General features: G+C 35.3%; 2 protein-coding genes and 1 long non-coding RNA gene across 15 annotated transcripts; all 3 read left to right on the top strand.

The window, feature by feature from the left end:
• The first annotated feature begins 8,818 nt into the window (after positions 1-8,818).
• Positions 8,819-11,917, top strand: LOC114401331 (Golgi apparatus membrane protein-like protein ECHIDNA). 2 transcript variants are annotated; one of them, XM_028363834.1, is made up of 6 exons: positions 8,824-8,991; positions 9,216-9,272; positions 9,366-9,569; positions 9,745-9,804; positions 10,447-10,573; positions 11,468-11,917. In XM_028363834.1, the coding sequence occupies exons 1-6, from the start codon at positions 8,977-8,979 to the stop codon at positions 11,554-11,556; spliced, it is 552 nt and encodes a 183-aa protein (XP_028219635.1). In that variant the 5' UTR covers positions 8,824-8,976; the 3' UTR covers positions 11,557-11,917. The 2 variants fall into 2 exon arrangements, with proteins under 2 accessions (XP_028219634.1, XP_028219635.1); XM_028363833.1 differs by having other exon boundaries at positions 8,819-8,991; positions 9,216-9,569.
• Positions 11,918-13,840: 1,923 nt separating this feature from the next.
• Positions 13,841-19,427, top strand: LOC114401279 (pentatricopeptide repeat-containing protein At1g32415, mitochondrial-like). Of its 12 annotated transcripts, none has more exons than XM_028363762.1 (7): positions 13,841-14,320; positions 14,406-16,774; positions 16,896-17,147; positions 17,787-17,924; positions 18,510-18,557; positions 18,647-18,713; positions 18,812-19,427. In XM_028363762.1, exon 2 carries the CDS (start codon positions 14,413-14,415, stop codon positions 16,711-16,713), a length of 2,301 nt encoding a protein of 766 aa, XP_028219563.1. In that variant the 5' UTR covers positions 13,841-14,320; positions 14,406-14,412; the 3' UTR covers positions 16,714-16,774; positions 16,896-17,147; positions 17,787-17,924; positions 18,510-18,557; positions 18,647-18,713; positions 18,812-19,427. The 12 variants fall into 12 exon arrangements, with proteins under 12 accessions (XP_028219563.1, XP_028219566.1, XP_028219565.1 ...); XM_028363765.1 differs by having other exon boundaries at positions 18,647-18,702; XM_028363764.1 differs by having other exon boundaries at positions 18,674-18,702.
• Positions 19,428-19,561: 134 nt separating this feature from the next.
• LOC114401281 lies at positions 19,562-20,474 on the top strand. The gene is made up of 2 exons (XR_003664244.1): positions 19,562-19,729; positions 19,955-20,474. It is a non-coding gene; the product is annotated as an uncharacterized LOC114401281 (long non-coding RNA).
• The last annotated feature ends 255 nt before the right edge of the window (positions 20,475-20,729 follow it).

The raw sequence follows: 20,729 nt of genomic DNA on the forward strand, positions 1-20,729 counted from the left end.
ATCATGTATTAGATATATTATATTCTGGATGATAAGCAAGTAAGCCTTAATGTTGAATGATCTTGGTCCAAATGACTACATAAATCAATATGAATTAGAGCAATATACTACTGACATAGTACATAAATAAGTCATATCAGCATTAGGCAAAATTAATCAGCCTTCATTTGAAGAAAGAAAAAAATAGAAATCAACATAGAGACTTGGAACCATAATACCTTCTTTTCCAGGTTATAAACACCTTGTTTTTCTTAGCTGCCTAACACATTCCTTAAGTGCAATGTCTAGATGGGTGACTCTATCTTCAAGTGTTGAATTTCTCCCAGCCTGTAAGTTTATAAAAATTTTGCAGTTAAGAGACAATCTAAACTTGTCACTTACATTCACAACCGCTGCATATAGATTTTCTGACATATTCCTCAATCCATCAGTTACATCTCCATCCTTAATTATACTATCCTTTGCTCTGCTCCATTTTCATCTTCCTCCAATAAACCATCATGTCCCTTGTCTGTTGTATGTGAGGTGACTTCAACTGATTGTGCACTGATAAATGACATGTCATTAATATCTTCAGCGATGGCCACAACTTCTGAGGTAACTTTAGGGGACTGGTTATGTCCAATAGGAGATTCATTCAATGCCTGATGCTGCAAAGACAAGAAAACTAGAGTTATCATAAACTAGAAGAATAAACCAACAGAATAACAAAGAGATCAACTTACTGCCTACTAAATGTTTACATTTATATTATCTAGAAAATCCTCATAATTTTCTTCACTATCCAAAGAACCAAAACAGATTGTTTTCAATGTTTCTAAAACCAAAATTCTCGAGCCTTTGTATCTAATGGCAAGGTAACTTACCCACTTGATATGTAAGAACATTATGGTAGTTTATGGCAAGGTAACTTACCCATTTAAGTGTATAAGAAATCTTTTCGCTTAGACCAAATCTGTGAGCAATTTATGAGCATGAGTTTATGCTCGTTTGTATTTAACAACAATGTAGCTAGGAATAGAAGCAACCATAGTGTATATTGCTTCTTTTGACATTGTAGAGTACGACATTAAAAACTGTTAAAACTAGGTAGAACTGGTTAAACCAAAGTTGTGTACACATGCAGTTCTGCAGTGGTCTTGACACTAAAATAAATGTAATGTACCAGCTACCATAAATGTGGTTTCTGCTTATGTAAAAAAATGCAAATTAGAAAAACTGCTTATGTAAAAACTTCCATAAACACTCATAGTACACACACACACACACATACACACACACACACACACACACACACACACACATATATATGTATGTATGTATTTATGTATGTATATTTTTTTCCATTTGTTGCAACCAAGAGAAAATGTAGCCTATGAGTTAAATGTCATAGTTCTATAATTACCTTTTGTCACAACAAAGAGATAATGCGGTCTATATGCACATAATAGAATGAAAGTTTTTACTAAGTTATTATTCTTGAATATAAGTTTATATGTGGTTCTAAAAACTTTTGAGGTAGTATACAATAGTTTCTGAAAGTGAGTTGTAATTATTTCGCTTTTATTTACTGTTATTTAAATTCTTTTTGGATGTAAAGACTCGTGCTATGTTGTGCTATCCTTCATGTCCGCTTTGTATTTTATCCTCTCACTAAATCTACGTGACTTACTTCCTTCTTTCATTTTTTTCTCGGATACACAAGTAGTTCAGTAGCTGACTTCCTGGGATTTACTGATTTACCTAGGAATTTGTTTATCTTTTTGGTAGGTATCCATTGCGTTTGATAGAGAGTATTTTTTTTTTTTTACTCTTGTATAATGCAGTTATAGGGATAATGATTGTAATAGATATAGAAAAAGTCCCTTTATTTTGAGATGTAGATGATCCTATCTTATAGATATGTTTATGGTGTAATTATGATGTTTTAAGACACTTTGATGATTAGTAAGTATGACCAACATCACTACTAGTTAATATTTTGGATAGTATGTCAAGGGCCTATGTTGTGATTTGTAGCCTTGATATCTAACTGTTGGATATATATATATATATATATATATATATATATATATATATATATATATATATATATATATATATATATATATATATATATAGTTATTTCTATGGATATATGATATGTTTCCACATGTTATTTAATATGGGATTTATCCTGTTTTTAGGGGAAACTCTATTGGATTTTTGGTAATTCCTTTTGGTTAATCTTTTAATTGTGATTTGGAGTGAGAGACTAAGGAAATTATAGTTGGTGCATTGCTCATGGTCCAAAAGTGGGTCGTGACACAAGTATTCTATATAACACCTATATGAAAAGTTTAGCAATTAATAGTTAAGTATAAAGCAATTTGTTGTATAGTTTTCATTTCAAGGTGGTCTTCTTTGAATTTGAATTTGAATTTGGGCCTTAGGATATTGGGCATCCTAACGGTTGTGCACAATTTGATAATGTTCTTATGGGTCTTCTAAGAAGAATTTTGGATGATAACAAGCAAGTACAAGAGGCTGCTTGTTTAGCTTTTGCAATGTTGGAAGAGGTTTTGAATACAATTTTTATCCATTTACCCTAATGAACTGATTCATGTATCTAAATATCCTCACCTTAGCCACACAATTCCCCGTATAATTGTTTGAAAGCCACAAACTTGTAAACTTCAATGAATGAAAGGTTGAAAGAAGAAATTCCTATGCACTTCAATCCATATAGGAATTAAAGATTTGATATCAAAGAGACAGTGAAGAACAAAACCAAACAACCCCTTCAATGTTAGACGATAGAGAGAGAGAGAGAGAGAGAGAGAGAGAGAGAGAGCCTAAGAGAGTGTGTGTGTGTGTTGTGCAATTAGCAATCCTATATTCCTATTTGAACCCAAACAATCCTAACCCCTGTATTGCGCCATAACCTTTCTGCACTTTTCGATCCACACAAAATAACCCCAACCTTTCGTCACCACAACCTCTCTGAACCTTTCGATCTCTCTACGCCACAACCTCTCTGAACCTTTCAATCTCTCTACGTCACAAACTCTTTGAACCTTTCAATCCACACCAAACAACCCTAACCCCTCTATGCCTTTCGATCCTCTTTCGAAATCAAACAACCCCATAACAATGTGAGAGAGACATAGCCCTTCCCCCCCAATTACGCAACATGTTTCCTTAGTGAGAAAGACACGAGAGCTATGTTTCCTTAGTGTTTTATGGATCTGTTTCGTTATCCATTTGGGTTTTTCAATCTAGACACTGAGTGGGAAATAAAAAAAAAAAGAGCTGGTTATTTTTTTGGATAGTGAATCAAAAAGCATGTTATATATGGTGACTGATAATTAGTTTCCCAAAAGAGTGATCAAGTAATCAGTCACTGATATTAAATTATAGTGACTGTTTTTTCAATCATTGATATTAAAATAAAAATTGGGAAAGAGAGCCAGTTAGATATGGCAACTGATTATTAGTCACCCAAAAAAGTGACTGTATAATCAATCACTGATTATAACAACCATTTTTTAGTCACGGGTAAAATATTTTTTTTATCATTTGATAAAATATCATTTAAATACTAGTATATTAATTTGAATATATCACAAGATAAATAATTATTTTATATAATTTGTAATTATAATAAATAAAAACTTTAATATACAAACTGTATTTTTAATTTACATTAAATAGTTTAAAACATACTATTTATATAGTTACTCAATTTTTATTGGGTCTTACTATTGAATCCATGGCCAACATACAAAGTATCGTGCAAATAGTATAAAACGGAAAGTCCGACTATCATATCTATAAGACTTGTTTGTGTAAGCTATTCATGCAAATTCAAGTTGTAGGCAATGGAGATTTTGTTTTAAATGTAAAAGTACAAAAAATAAAGTTGGTTCTAAACTAAAAACAAAATAAATTAAAGGTAAGCAAAAACACAAACAATTGGTGGGCGAAATGAGCTATATGAAAAAATAAATGAAATGTTAAGGATTTGACTACACTAAGTTAACAATATATGTAGTTATAAAAGTTATTTTTATCCAATGTTCACTCTAATGCTACACTAACCCATTATGGTGCTTTAACCATGATTCCTCATTTGAAAGAGTTTAAGTAGCTTAACTTAACTCTTAATCCCTTAGCAAGTCAAGCTAAACCACTTGGATTCAAGAACAAGGAGTTATCAAGGCTAACAAGTGCTATTCCATCCCTAGACATAACACCCATTAGATACCACTCTCAGATCTTAGTTAAAAAAATAATTTCAATGACATTTTGACTATGAAACAAGTTCATATAGTTGATCACTAATTATACTAATAAGCATCCCTTTGTCCCTAGATGAGACATTCATTAGATGCTCTATTCAAAACTCTGTTTTTAAGCATTTTTCCAATGACAATAAAAAAAGAATTAAAGCTAAGGTAATCAAACCATAAAACAAGCAATCAAAATGGAAAGAAGTAATAACATAGGAATAAACACTGAATAAATATGAAGATTAACTACATGAGAGTAAACTCAGTACATTAATTCCTCAACAAAGGAAAATGGAGGATGAGAGCTCCTTAGCTGCCACACAAAACCCTAGGTTGAGGCTTCCTTCCATCATAATGCTAGAAGTGGCTTAAATAGGTCCAAAATAGTTGCACCATCATCAATGCATAAAGGCTTGTCCACTTAGCCTAGAATGTCGCACTGAGCACGCATGCAAAAGTAATATTGGAGTAAGTGGCTATGCAGAAGCCTAAGGTGCATGTTGAGCCAAAATACTAGGCAAGGGAAACAATTAACTAGTGTTCGGGAGTAATCCGTGATGCTAATTAGCAAGTGTACTAAGTCACACAAGTAATATAGAACGATAAGAACCGAGTATCGAATCACATGGAACTTGTTTCATTCAGAAAATATATGTTCAATGAGCAAACATTTGTATAAAGCAAGTAAATGTTGAATAAGGTTTTTGTCTAAAAGTCTAATTAACTACAAATTAAAATATCTAAAAGTTGAGAAGTAAAACAGTCAAGTAACAAGCGTTGGGTCATTCTACTGAACTTACTTTGATGTTGCTAAATGTTTTTCTCTATTTAACGTTGTTTTAGTGTTCTTATGCTGAAAAACTACCCAAACCAAGATCCCTCGAGTGAATGGGACTAACTCTATTTAAACCTCATCCTTGATCCTTCAACAAACTTAGTCTAAAAGAGTTGCATTACGATTACAACATAATAAGGACTAGATTGCTGCACTATGTCCCCAGACATACAGTTTTCTAGCTTGCTCTATCAAGTTCTAAGGTTTTAAAGCACTTTCCAGTACTAAAAATCCTAACTATGCATACAAATGGGTGATCAAGTCACAAGCATACAGAAATAAGCATAGATAGAAGCAATGAACACATAAAAACAACTTTAAATAGATAGTAAAAGAATATGACATCAAAGGTTCAGCAGAGCTTCCCAACAAGAGATTTAGCCTTCCATTACAAATTAGCAACTTTCAGCACAAATGATAGATTTTAAGGAAAAACTAAGGCTACAAATGGTTGAGGATGTCTCCTCCAACCTCTAGAACCCTAAAATTACTCCTCTAACCTAAACTTTCTTGGAGGTTGAGGCTCTGTCGTTCTAGCTTATTCTCTTGCTTTATTTTTCGACTTCTTTCTTATTTTTAGGCCCACTTTAGTGTTTTAAAGGCTCATTGATGTTTCAGATTTTGAAGGCTTGCTAAGCGAGAGTTAGTGAAATCTGGCTTAGCGAGCTGGGCGCGCTGAGCGCGAGAAGGGACAAATGACTCGCTGGGCGAGCTGGTGGTGCGCAACACGCATCTCTCTGGATGATCCTCTTCTAGGGTTTCCCAACACGCTAAGCAAGCTGTGTGCCTCGCTTAGCGGATGTCACTCACTAAGCGCATATGCCTCACTTAACGAGACACCAATTGCAAGGACCTTATCTTCTTTTGGCTTGAAATTGAAGTGGTTTCAACATTAATTCACAAAATGGGAGTATCTACTGTATAAAATCAAACTAAACATGAAAATATGTACAATTCCTACAAAAAGAACCATAAATTGGGGGAAAGATGCTAATTTAATGAAAATATTCAATACAAAATTTAGTCATAAATAACAACTAATAGCTACGCCTTCAAAACTTCTAAACTAATTCTAACAACCTCTAGATGCTTCAAACTTCAAACATCTTCCAGTCTATTATTGATGCACCAAAACTCTATAAAACACAATTAAAACTACAAAATTCACTGAAATTAATTTCATTAAACTAAAAGTCTAAAAGAAAACTAAATCTTACTTTATTGAGATCAAAATAAGCATTACAAGAGAAGAAATGAGATAATTGCTATATGATTTAAGTTCAAAAACCAAGTATGCATAGCAATTACCACTTACTAGGCCTTTGTCATTCATTGGTGTTGCACTACTTGGGCCTTATTAGATCTTAATCAATCATTAGTGTTACACTTGAGTATTATTGGGCCTTGGTCAATCATCAGTGCTACATCTAGGGGACCTTATTAGGCCCTGGTCAATCATTAGTACTACACCTTATTGGGTCCTGGTCAATCATCAATGTTGCACTTGGGTCTTGGTCAATCATAAGTGTTATAATTGGACTTTGTTGGATCTTAATCAATCATTAGTGTTACACTTAGGTCTTATTGAGTCATAATCAATCATTAGGCTTACACTTGAGCCAGAATTGGGTCATAATCAATCATTAGTGTTATACTTTGGCCTTATTGGACCTTGGTCAATTATCAATATTGTACTTAGGCCTTATTGTGCCTTAGTAAATCATGAGTCACTTGAACCTTATTGGGCATGAGTCAATCATTAGTGTTATACTTGGGTCATACTAGGCTTCGGTCAATCATCAATGTTATACTAGGATCTTATTCGGCCTTGGTTAATCATCAATATTATACCTAGGCCTTATTGGGCATTGCTCAATCATGTGTTACACTTGGGTCTTTGTCAATCATTAGGCTTATAATTAGGATTTATTCGACCTTGGTCAATCATCAATATTTCACTCGGTTCTTGGTCAATGATAAGTGTTACACTTAGGCCTTATTGGGCATTAGTCAGTGATAAGTGTTACACTTGAGTCTTATTAGGTCTTGGTCAATTATTAATGTTATACTTGGGTCTTATTGAGTCATAATCAATCACCAATGTTACACTAAGGCCTAACTAGATCTTAACCAATCATTAGGGGCTACACTAGGGCCTAATTGGGCCTTGGTCAATCATTAGTATGACACCAAGGCCTTATTGATCCCTAGTCAATCATCAGTGTTGCACTTGCGACTTACTGGATCTGGATCAATTATAAGTGTTACACTTGGGGTTTTATTGAGTCTTGTTTAATCATTAGTGTTATGTTTAGGCCTTATTAAATCTTTATCAAATATTAGTGTTACACTTGAACCTTATTAGGTTATAATCAATTACCAGTGCTACACTTGAACATATTATATCATAATCAATCCTTAGTTTTACTCTTGAGTTTTATTGGATCTTGGTCAATCATTAATACTATACCTAGGACTTATTAGACCATGATCAATCATCAATCGCTAAAGAAAAAAAATGTTTTGTTATTTTGTGACCGAAAATAATTCAGTCAATATTCATAAGTGTCCATGACCAAAATAAAATTACTAAGCCAATTTAAACTACAATCACTAAGTCAGTCGCTAGTATTTTCAAAAACATTTTGCTTAACCATATTGTGACCAAATGAGAGATTACATGCATTGCTACTGAAAATGTGTTTGCCAATTTGGTCGCTAAGTTGGGCAAATGACTAATGATATTTTCAGTTGCTAAAGCAGTTGCAATTTGTCACCAACTTTTATTGGTCGTTGATTTCGGTCGCTATTCAGTGTTTTCTGGTAGTGCTAAACTTATTATAAATATGCATGTCAAACTTTGAATATGAGTGTGCTGGCAGACTTGTAATCTCTAGGTTTTTCGTTGATCGATAGATTCTCACTTTTTATGTGTCAATGGATAATTTCACAGTAATTAGTTGAAGATTAAGAAACTGTTGAGCTAGCAATGTGCAGTATTTTCCTCTTGACAATATTGGCACAATGCAGAAGGCACCTATCTTAGCATCTAGAAAATTCAATTTCATTTGATCCACCCACATCTCCTTTTTTTTTTCTCTCTCTCTCCCTCTCTTCCTCTTTCTTCAAATTATATCATAAATCTTATAATACCTATATATTTCTCTCTCTCATTAGGTGTCTATTAGCATTTTGAGTGTTCATTTATCTTTTTTCTTTTTTAAATGCAAAGGAAAAAAGGTAAAAATGCAATAATTCTTGACACATGTAATATTGTTGATGGCTGGACAGTTCCATAAACATTAATGATCACCAGTTTTGTAGGGTCTTATTTCTTATTTAATTATTCTCTCTCCTAATTTAAGAGTAAGACTCACTAAAATTGGTGATTTTTAAGAAAAGTTTATTGAAAATCAAGTTTTCATAGTGTATTTTTTTATACGTACTCTTACATAATGGAAACATGATTTTGTTGTGTATTTTATCAACAAATCACATTTCTGTAAAAGGTTATTTTCAGAACAAAATTATTTTTGAAGCACATGAGGTTTGAGTAGCAAATGTGAAGTTATAAATAGCAATTTCCTGGGAGGGAGCGAGCAGAACCCACTATCTCCAGGCCCACCCATCTCCAATACTAGTTCAAGTAAAGCCCAATCCAATCCAAAACGCTTTTTGGTATATGTTTGCATTTAGGAAAAAAAAAAAGTCCCCTAATTCTCCGTAGTCCATACAAGGGAAGGGGTTAATGCGATTTTACTCACAAGTACTTGTGCTTTGGGAACAAATTTTGGTCTGAAAATCGTTGCTTTGCAGAGTATAAGATCTTGCTCCCACGTCTCTGATTACTTGCAAGCTTCATCTGCACTCATGGATCCCAACCAGGTGAGTCAACATTTCTGCATAATTCTTAGATCTGGTTTAATCTAAGGTTGCTTCGTTCAATTTGGTATGTTCCTCGAAAGTGAGTTGATTTGATTTTTGTTCCTTGGGGGAAAATCTAATCACACGCTTAATTTCCTCTGGTGATTCAGTAAAGTCATTTATTTTCTGCTCAATTTTTCAATTTTCAGATTTAGGTGATTAATTAGATTTTCCTGTGTGTGCAGCCTGTGGGTGAAAACTACGCCAATCCCAGGACTTGCTTCTTTCATGTCCTCTTCAAGGTTTTGTTTACCCAATTGTGCTCTTTAGCATATCTTTTTATGCAAGCCATGTTCACTTTATTAAGGCATATTTTGTTTTTTGTATCCTCTCAGGCTGCAGCCTTGGCATTTTACATTCTCTCGGCCCTCTTTATTGATAACTTTGTCATCATTTTCGTGGTGACTGTCCTTCTTGCCGCCCTTGATTTTTGGGTAGTCAAGAATGTCAGTGGGCGAATTTTAGTTGGATTGAGGTGGTGGAATGAAATTAATGATCTGGGTGAGAGTGTTTGGAAATTTGAATGTCTTGACCACGAGGTAGGTATTCAGTTTTCCTTGTTTAGATCAGTTGTTGTGGTGTAATCTTATTTTTGAAATAATCTCTCTATCATGTACTGTATCTGCTGAATCAGAACATAGCATAAGAACAGGCGCTGAATTCTTTATAGATATGTGCTTGCATCTGACATATATTGATTTTTTTCCCCTACAGTCATTGGCTCGGATGAACAAGAAGGACTCATGGCTTTTCTGGTGGACCCTGTATCTTACAGTAAGATAATATGATTGACTACTGCATGCTGTGACATTCCTCTTTGATCCTTACAGAGTTACAGTCAAAATGTGGTTGTTGTCAGATCCAGTAATAGGGGCTTTATATAATATTATTGCTTGATCAGATTCATTGACATGGGGCATGTGTTGCTTAAGAGTAAATTGTATGCTAGATAGGTTGTAATGCTCAGAATAAAGTAATCAGTTCTCCATAAAATTTGGGTTGGGATGGAGAATAACTCTATGAATTAACATGGCATGGTTGTGTTGCTACTTGTAGTTAGTGTTTCTACTCTGTTTATTTAGGCAATAGTGCTGTCTTTAAAGTTTATGAATTGCGATATTTTTTGTTTATTGTTCTTTAACACTAGTTAGTTTTTTCTTTTTTTTGCTAGATTGTGCAGTTTCTTGTATTTTTCATTTGTGTTATGCTTTTACTAATAGCCACCATGCTTCTGCCTTAACCTGCTACACTATTTAACATATTTTAATGGGCTTTTTTTGCTTGCTTCCATGAACCACCATCTGCCATTAAGAACATTGCTTGTAGTTATGATACAACCCACTTCCCAAAAGATATAATCATAATTATATTCAGCATAAGAAATGTTATTTATTTTTTATTTGTATTGTTCAACAGGCGATTCTGTGGATTGTGCTGGCTATATTCTCACTCATAAGGCTTCAAGCTGATTATCTCCTTGTTGTAGGAGTTTGTCTGACCCTTAGCATTGCAAATATTGTTGGTTTTACCAAATGCAAAAAAGGTCAGTAAGTTTATTGATAATATTCTTAAAATGTGTGTTTCTCACTCTCCTAATATAGCAAAATTGGTTTAGGTTGGAGGAATTGTCTGCATATAGTAAGATGCAAATTTTTTGAGTGCAAGACATTTTCATGCTTTATGATATGCATATATGTCATCTTGAAGTTATGGAAACTTATCTTGTAGCGCTTGTTTCTCATCTCATTTTGAAAAATGCAAACTATAATTTGCAAAGTTGTTGACATATGAGGGTGACTGCTGACTACTTGATAACTCGTGTTTAGAGTTCATCTTTTATCTGTCAAATAGCAATTTATGATCTTTTTGTCAATTCCCTGCGGGTGAAAGGGCTCCATTAGGCCTCAACATGAGCCATTTAACAACTGAATTGTAGTTTCCTAGGGTTGGATTGTGATATTTGGTACGAAAATGCTTTGGAAGATGTTGTTCTTATAGCTATAGAAATAATTGTAGGGGGTTTGGTTAAGTAACAAGAAACGCCATTTTGGAATGATATTGTACATGGTTTGTGAAAGGGAACAACTCCCTGCAGCAGTACCCTGTTTTGGTGGGATTAGGAACTCTTGGTATTGTTTTTATTTATTGTATCAATATTGTCTGCATCGCATCTGTTTAATAGGATCCTACTTGCCATGAATACATGTTTCGTTTCAAATAATTTGGATATTTCTGAAACATACATGCCTTAGGAGTTTTCTATAAGGCTAGTTTTACTCCACATCTTGAGAATAGTGGTTCTACGCTAGCTCTTGTCTTCTGTGTGTCCCCTTCATACCCAACAGGAAGGATCTCTCTTCGTACTCAAAATGAATATACCATTTCCTCTTTAATGGAGAAACTTGCAATGGCTAAAACATATTGGTTGCCTTTTCAGATGCCAAGAAGCAGATTCAACAATTTGCCTCTCAGACAATTGCCTCTCGGTTCTCATCTACCTTACAGTCAGCGTTCAGTGTTGTCTGATCGTCAAAGATGGAAATGCAAGTTGAACCGTTCATTATTGAGATGCGGTGGAAGTTTGTACATGATTATTTCGGCCAGGAGCATCGAATTGGATTGATCAAACTTGCATAGTTACTGATATAGCAAATGCAAAATTTTGTACTTTTTACATGAAATGGCTTGAATGAGACTTTGATGATCAAATTACATAGTAAAACAGTTCTTTGTAGGTGTAAATCATGTTTTTTTCTTGTATTCTTTTTGCATCGAAGGATTAAGATTTATATTCTGTATTGACTGCAATAAATCTTTATGGCATATAATCAGGATATTGACTCTTGGAAATTGAAGGATAATTATAAATTACGAGGTTGCATCATCACCGTTGATTGGTCACAATTGTTTCACTGACCAAAATATATGTACAACTTAAATCAAATTTAGAAAGATTTAACAAGAAGCGAAAATACTCGTCTGGTCAGATAGAGGTAATTTCAAAGAACAATTTGCGAAATACACCCGTGACACTATTTTTTAATATCTTTAATTAGGTGGATCTGTTGATCCATTTGATGGTGCTTTATACTTTCCAAAACCTATAATTTTATTTTGCAGATTATTTGCACTTTTAACAAATACAATATTTTGTCAAATAATAATAAAAAAAAAATTAAAGATACATTTGAGGATTAGATTTTGGAGGGGATGGCAGATGAGTAAATATTTTTTTAAATAGTTATATAATGTTTATAAAAGTAAGTAAAAGATTAACATATTCAATTAATGGTAATATATCATTTTTTAAAATGAAATTAAAAAATAAATGTCATTTCACAATTATTAAGTTTAAAGACTTTAAATAAACTGCCATAAATTAATGTGATATTATTTTATCCCTAAATATGACAATTTTTTTTTTAATTTTGTTTGTCCCATCTTATAACTTTCATTTCTCAGTGAAAAATATTTTCAATTCGTACGCTTTAAATCTGCTCTACTTGCTGGAATTTTGGTGCTTTGATTTTAATTTGAGTTTTTTTTATTTCATATGAAGAGAATGTTAGACAAACAGCTCTCGGGGCACCGTATGGATCGCTCCATTTGTGCCTGGTTCTGGGAACAAGCCATTTCACCAGGCGACTCCTTCAAGGTTTATATATATATATATATATATATATATATTTCTGAGATTTTTTAATTTAATTTCATTCAGTTTATGACTATTTTATAAAACCTTTTTTTTAAGCAACAACTGGTGATTGCCTCTTTTGGGCTGCACAAAAATTGAAATGCCACCCTTGTTGGCCATTGAGGTGTATAACTGAAGCCTAATGAATGCCTGAATGTTACCTTAACACAACTTGTTGGCCATTGTCAGATCCAAACATCGATAGACTTTTTGCACCTACCATGCAGGGAATTGGGGCAGTGAAGTACCTTAACACAACTTAATATTATAGGAGAAGGTTGGCTAATAGTAATTGGCCCTTTCCACCTACAATATATGTATATGACTTCAAGATTCGTGCTTTTTTTCTTGATTTTTTTTTAGTTTTTTCCGGAGGTTCAAAATTATGAACAATGGCAAATAAGGGCTCTTGTTTTAATTTTCAAGACAAGAAAAGGCAACTCAAACAGGATATATAATTTTGGGTGCAAAATCCTTCTTGGTCTCAGCTAGAAAAAAGTGAATAGCAGATTCATCCATTCACCAAATATTTATATTCGTAAGAAAGGATTGATCCATGTGTCATATGAAATGCTATCATAACAGAACAAACATGAAGAATATGAAAAGTATAACTATGAATCACAATTACTCATGACAGAATGATGAGTGATTCAACAAATAAATATCAAGCTAGGTTTCTGAAACACATGCGATTGGCACACAAGGACATAGAAAATGAGGAACTTTTAGCAATCATCGCACACAAACGTGTAAAGGAAACACACAACACCATGTCCTTGAAAATTTGAAAAATTCCTCTGGGTATAGCAATGAAAAAATAATGAATACTTAGTTATCTTGAGACGCCATTCTCAGAAGAAACTGTTATTGTTAGAAGTGTCTGTATCGTCATCCAATTATTATAAGTTATCTTTTGAATTATTTTAAATAATTATTTTAAAAAATAATAAATTTATCAATCATAAGTTATTATTTAAATTATTTTATATAATTAATAAAGTTAATAAATTGTGGATAATTTATACTAGAATGCATAATTTATTTTCTCTAATAAAAAACAATTAATAAGAATTAAAACTAAATGAACAAATGAAAATTAATAACTTATAATAGCTTGTTCGGTTTGGGGTTGGGGTTTATTCCCCTTTTTGTTAAAACTGTATCTATTCCTAAACTCCAGTAGTGGATCCGAAGCCAGCTTCAGCTCTGAGCGTAGAATCCAAATCCTGAACCTCAACAACCTGCGGCATCACCATCTGCTGGATTATCAACAGTATCACCCCTGTAATCCGCGTCGATCACGCCCGCTCCCACATCGGTCGAGTGCTTCCATGCTAATCCAGATCGCGGTGCTGAAAAACAAAACAAAACGGGGAGATTTAAAGTTAGCCCTCGGCTGGGAAAGAAAGAAGGGAGGGGAAAAGATCGCTTAAGACCCGCTCCGTCATCGGCCTCATGATCACCGCCTCACACAACAAAGTCTCCGATAATGGAGTCAAAATCGCTGACCCAAGCGGCGGCATGCTCTCTCAGCATTGGGAATCCTTCGCCGACGCCCTCGCCAACGCCCCTTCTCCCCAACACCTCCTCCTGGTTAGTTAGCTTATTAGCACCAATAATTTCTTCCCACACTACCCTTTTTGTTGAAACCGTGTTTGGCGAATGTGGTTATGTACAGTTGATAAATGAATTCGTGGAGAAAGAAGGGATCTCGGTGGGTGGGGACTGGCAAGTCGAAGTGCTTTTGGGGAGAGACACGAGACCAAGTGGAGATGCTTTGCTTCAAGCAGCTAAACAGGCATGAACAAGGTTTTAAATTACAGTCAATCTTCCCGCGGATTTTGAAGTCTTCATTTCGCAATGTTTATCGCATCAACCATTCCCGACCCCGAAAATCCCCATTTCCGTTTCCGAAAAGAACCGAATGCGACGAGTCTCTGCTTCTACATTACCTATCCAATGGGTGGCTAAACGACGCGCGAAACCTCCTCCAAAATTCCTCTGGAGGTGACCTCCACTTGCGTGTTGTTCGCTGGACCTCGCTACTCTCCAACTTCTCCCGCCACGGTTTTGTGGCCGAAGCTCGCACACTCTTCGACATAATGCCCCACAGAAACCTCGTCTCTTACAATTCCATGTTGTCCGTGTACCTCCGCTCCGGCATGCTTGACGAGGCTTCCCGCTTCTTCGACACCATGCCGGAGAGGAACGTCGTGTCTTGGACCGCAATGCTCGGTGGGTTCTCGGATGCCGGGAGGATCGAAGATGCGAAGAAGGTGTTTGATGAAATGCCTGAGAGAAATGTTGTTTCGTGGAACGCGATGGTGGTGGCTTTGGTTAGGAATGGGGATTTAGAGGAAGCGAGGATTGTTTTTGAGGAGACTCCTTATAAGAATGTGGTTTCATGGAATGCTATGATCGCGGGGTATGTTGAGAGAGGGAGAATGAATGAGGCAAGAGAATTGTTTGAGAAGATGGAGTTTAGGAATGTGGTTACTTGGACTAGCATGATATCTGGTTATTGCCGTGAGGGAAATTTGGAGGGGGCTTATTGTTTGTTCCGGGCTATGCCGGAGAAAAATGTTGTTTCTTGGACTGCTATGATTGGTGGCTTTGCTTGGAATGGCTTTTATGAAGAGGCATTGTTGCTTTTTCTTGAGATGTTGAGAGTTTCTGATGCAAAGCCCAATGGTGAGACCTTTGTTTCTCTTGTTTATGCTTGTGGTGGTTTGGGTTTTTCTTGCATTGGCAAGCAGTTACATGCTCAGCTGATTGTTAACAGCTGGGGGATTGATGATTATGATGGTAGGTTGCGAAGAGGTCTTGTTAGGATGTACTCTGGGTTTGGTCTTATGGACTCTGCACACAATGTGCTTGAAGGTAATCTGAAAGATTGTGATGATCAGTGTTTTAATTCCATGATAAATGGTTATGTTCAGGCCGGTCAGCTGGAAAGCGCTCAAGAGTTGTTTGACATGGTACCTGTTCGGAACAAGGTTGCATCCACCTGCATGATTGCTGGCTATCTTAGTGCCGGCCAAGTACTAAAGGCTTGGAATTTGTTTAATGACATGCCTGATAGGGATTCCATTGCGTGGACTGAGATGATTTATGGGTATGTGCAGAATGAGCTCATTGCTGAAGCCTTCTGCTTGTTTGTTGAGATGATGGCTCATGGTGTTTCTCCTATGAGTTCTACATATGCTGTTCTATTTGGAGCCATGGGTTCAGTTGCTTATCTTGATCAGGGGCGGCAATTACATGGTATGCAGTTGAAGACAGTGTATGTATATGATTTGATTCTTGAGAACTCTCTAATTGCAATGTATACAAAATGTGGGGAGATAGATGATGCATATAGGATATTCTCTAACATGACTTACCGGGACAAAATTTCTTGGAACACCATGATCATGGGCCTTTCAGATCATGGGATGGCCAACAAGGCTTTAAAAGTGTATGAAACTATGCTTGAATTTGGAATTTATCCAGATGGCCTTACATTCCTTGGTGTCCTGACAGCATGTGCTCATGCGGGTCTTGTTGATAAAGGGTGGGAGTTATTTCTTGCCATGGTTAATGCTTATGCTATTCAACCTGGTTTGGAGCATTATGTTAGTATTATCAATCTTCTGGGCCGAGCAGGAAAGGTGAAGGAAGCAGAGGAGTTTGTCTTGAGGCTACCAGTTGAACCAAATCATGCCATTTGGGGAGCATTGATTGGAGTATGTGGGTTTAGTAAAACAAATGCAGATGTTGCTAGGCGTGCGGCCAAACGACTGTTTGAGTTGGAACCTTTAAATGCACCAGGCCATGTGGCCCTTTGTAACATATATGCCGCAAATGATAGGCATATTGAGGATACTAGTTTAAGAAAAGAAATGAGGATGAAAGGTGTGAGGAAGGCACCTGGATGTAGTTGGATATTGGTGAGGGGGACAGTTCATATTTTCTTCTCAGACAACAAATTACATCCGCGTGTTTAAGAGATAAGGGTATGAAAGCTTCAGAGCAGGATTACTTTGAACAGCTTTCAAGCTCATTCAGGTTAGTCCAATCCTGATATTCTTGTGGTAGATGAACATTGCTTCATGTTGTTCCTTTCTTTTGTTGATTTTTAAATCATCAATGAGCACATCCTTTTAGGGTCATTGTGTGATTGGATCAGGTGCTTAGTGGATTTGATCCCAGCTGAAAAATGTAAGTTTGATGGGGTGAACAACAAAGTGGTAGTGGATGCAGCTAATGGGGTTGGTGGAGTGAAACTTAAATATTTAGGGAAATTGTTGAATGGTTTGATTATTGAGGTTCGGAACAGCAGTGAAGATGGAGGTGTACTGAATGATGGAGTTGGTGCTGATTATGTGCAAAAAGAGAAGGTTCTTCCAAACAGCTTTGGTTCTAAAGACACCGGGATAAGGTTAGTCTGCTGATAATCTTGTGTTAGAAGTGAAGTTCATGCAGGCATGCTGCTTGACATTTCTATACTAATATGAAATTATGAAGTGTATATCTGCATCCCAGTAATATTCCAATAAATAAGTTGAGATTTTCTTTCTAACAATTTAATCAGTCTGCAATTCTGCATGGTTACCTTACCGTAAGTAATTCCAACCACAATTGTAGAAATGGAAGGCTTGTTGTTCATTGAAACTTACAAATTTGTAACCATGAATTGATAGTTTGTTAACATAATCCTTGAAATAATTTCACTTAAAAAAATAATAAACAAAAACATTCGACTTAAAAGGACTAGGCTTCTGGCTTGTAAGTAATTTTAATCAGTGGTCTAGTAATATTAGAGAAGGGTTTTTGTATTAGGATAGAAAAGTCACAGAGATTAGCAGTAGCTTTATAGATTGGTGAAGCCTGTTTTGGTTCCTTACTAGACTCTATTCAGTCTGATTTGGAACCAACTCTATGGCCATCCAAATACATGTATTTCAGTACCTCTGGTACTCACATCTATTTATATAAATATATATTTTTGCTGATAAAAAAAAAGTTTGGATGGAGATGTTGATCGGCTTGTTTATTTTATTATGCCACCTAAAAGCAGTGGTAGGATTGACCTTGTTGATGGGGACAAGATACTATCCCTGTTTGCCTTATCTATTAGGGAGCAACTATGCTTTCTTAATGAGAAAGAAGACATGGAAAATTGCAACTAAGCTTTCTTAATGAGCTTCTGGAACAAGTAAGTGTTTCATTGTCCTCCCTTTGCACCAATCTTTTGTTCATTGCAACATTCAACTTTGATATTGATGGACCGATGTAGTGGTGGTTTTGTTAATTTGTTATATGTCAATCCTGTGTTGATCGACAGAGCAGGTAAATTTTACTGAATAAAAAAGGTTTCAACACCTTTTCGAACCTACAAATATGCAATTTTTGTAGTCATAATCCAGGAAATATTCAAATATTTCATCAGTCTCCTTTACATAAACATTTATTTGGTTCCATCTAATGTTGCTATGTAAGCAATTTGTAACGTGGCATTCCTATGTGGCAACACTTCGAAGGAGTCACGCAAGCATTTTTTTGTAACAGGAGAATAAAAACAGAAAGTTTCGACATTATTGGGATTATAAACAAAAGAAAGAAAATTACAAAGATTAAAAGTGAAAAAAAGTAGTATATTTATAAGAATGGAAAAGGTATTTAAACCACCCTAAACAATATAAGAAAAAATGGTTGGACTTATAGTTGTGTATCATGTACACTCAGACACATGGTAATTGAACACTAAGATTGGTGTCTTTGTTATTGAATCAACCAACAGGCCAGAGTAGCTGCAGATTTGGCTATAAAGGATAACAGACAGCTAATGGTGAGTAATATATGATAGTAGTTTTATTAGGAATTTGGAATCCAGAACTAAAGTTGCACACACTAAAGTGAGGAGCTAATCTATTATAGAGCCTGTAATGAAACCATCTTATACAGGAGATTGAGTTTCCCACAGCTGGACTCGGGTCTGTGCCAGGTTCTACATGTTTCAGTTTCATTTTTTTGGTTTGAGCCCTGTTTTATCATTGTTTCAATCTAAATGGAAATTGATTCATCTCACTCGTTACATCACAGGTGATGGGGAAGGTGGAATTGAAATGACTGAGAGCATGCAATTGATTCGTGAATTTTGTGACCGCTTCATTAGTTCAGAGAAAGTCACACGAACAAGAATAGTAATCTTCTTGATTTAAAGAATTGTTCTTCTTTGTGCCCCTGGAATGTGTTTCTGGATGAAAAGCTTTCTCTACATGTAAAAAAGGGTTTTGTGCTCCTTGCATTTTTCAAATAACTAGGAAGTTTTTGTTGTTTTAGTTTTCTTTTTCTTAGCATACAATCTAACTATGTTTACAGTTAGTTACAAGTCTCTTGCTGTATAATTCCAACTCAGCATATATACATCAATTATGATCAATACACCTAGATGCCAAGATTTAATTCCATAGTTTGATTGTTCCAAGTAGCTCTAACTTTCTTGTTTATGCATGCGGTCTCCCCCTTCTTCATATGTTTGTTATCTAGAAAAGTTAGTCCTGTTCTCTAAAGATGGCCATGCAAAATGTTTTTATTGACATAATTCAACTTCATCACTTCCAGTTAAAATTGATTCATAACCTTTTGATCAGTTTTTTCCAGAGGCTAGCGAAGTTGACTTTGCCAGACAATCAGTTTTTAGTGGATGTTCTTTTAAGTTGGACTATTTGACAAAGCCTTCATTTTTTGAAGATTTTGGCTTTGTTGAGAAAATAAAAATGTCAGACAGGGTGAAGACCGGAGATGAACTTTTCTTGGTTGGCTACCCATATTTTAATGTCAATGGTAAATCTAAATACCCTTTGTTCTTGTTGATTTAAACAATGAAAGTATCAAGATTACTGCTCCCTTGTATTTCAGAAATGCTCGTTGTGGAAGAACTTTATAAAGAGGCGGTCTTGAACACTGAACGGAAACTGATTATATTCAATGGAGAACTCGATCGCATAAGATCTGGATGTATCCTTTGCCAAATTTTGCAGCTTTTTAATATGGATCTACCTGCTCCTATCCCGCGTATATTAAGAGTTATTTTCTTTCAAAATATTTGTTAGGTAGTAATTAGAAAATGAGTTACCAAAGAAAATAGGGTCAAATATGTGATTTTGAGAAAACAACTACATCAGAAAGTCTCAGTCTCTTTCTTGCCTTTTTCAGAAAATAGTTATCCTTGATTGAATCAAGATTATCCATCATTCTTCTACCCAAAGCTTGCTGCACTTACGAAGTCCTTCCTACCTATGATGGAAACTGTGTATTACATTCATAATTTCAAGGGCCGCAATGGAGGAACACTTTTTAGGTCTGCTAGCTAAATTAACTCCCATTGGTCTAATTATGTTGGAAGGTCATGCTTAGTATTGCAGTAGCTTAGAGAATTGGTCTAATCATTTGATGCTAATAAAATCATGGAAGATGCATCTTTTTTATTGTGGACGTGGCTTCGGCACTTAGAGAAGGATTTCAGCATCAGCTACAATCATTGGTCCAGCAATCTTAGATCAGGGTTTGTGTATTAGTTGTCGACAGTACAATGTATAGGTGCAAAATACTGGTCACATGTAATCTAGGCTCTGGTTTCCATCAAGACTACATTAGTCTGACAATGGAACCATTGGTCTGTGGTCTTATAATGCACCGTTTGTATATTTAGTACCTCTGGTACTCAATTAATATATTATCTATTTTTGCTGAGCAAAAAAAAGTATTGCAGTAGCTTGAGAAATATTCAATATCTTGCTTTGAGATGAAATGGAATTTCTGTCAGTAGCTAGACTTTGGTTTAGTAACTGCTTAAGTGCTTAAGAAATTTATTTGTTTTTTCTTTGGGCATATGTACCACTTATGTGTTGTGTGTTTATTACAATTTCCCTCAGGTGCTATCCAGGACTCTGGAAGGTCCTTAGAAGAGTGGGGAATAGGAAATATGTTTGTCTACATCAGCAGAATAGTATGCCAT

Source organism: Glycine soja, chromosome 20, assembly GCF_004193775.1.
Source record: "Glycine soja cultivar W05 chromosome 20, ASM419377v2, whole genome shotgun sequence".
Lineage (NCBI taxonomy): Eukaryota > Viridiplantae > Streptophyta > Magnoliopsida > Fabales > Fabaceae > Glycine > Glycine soja.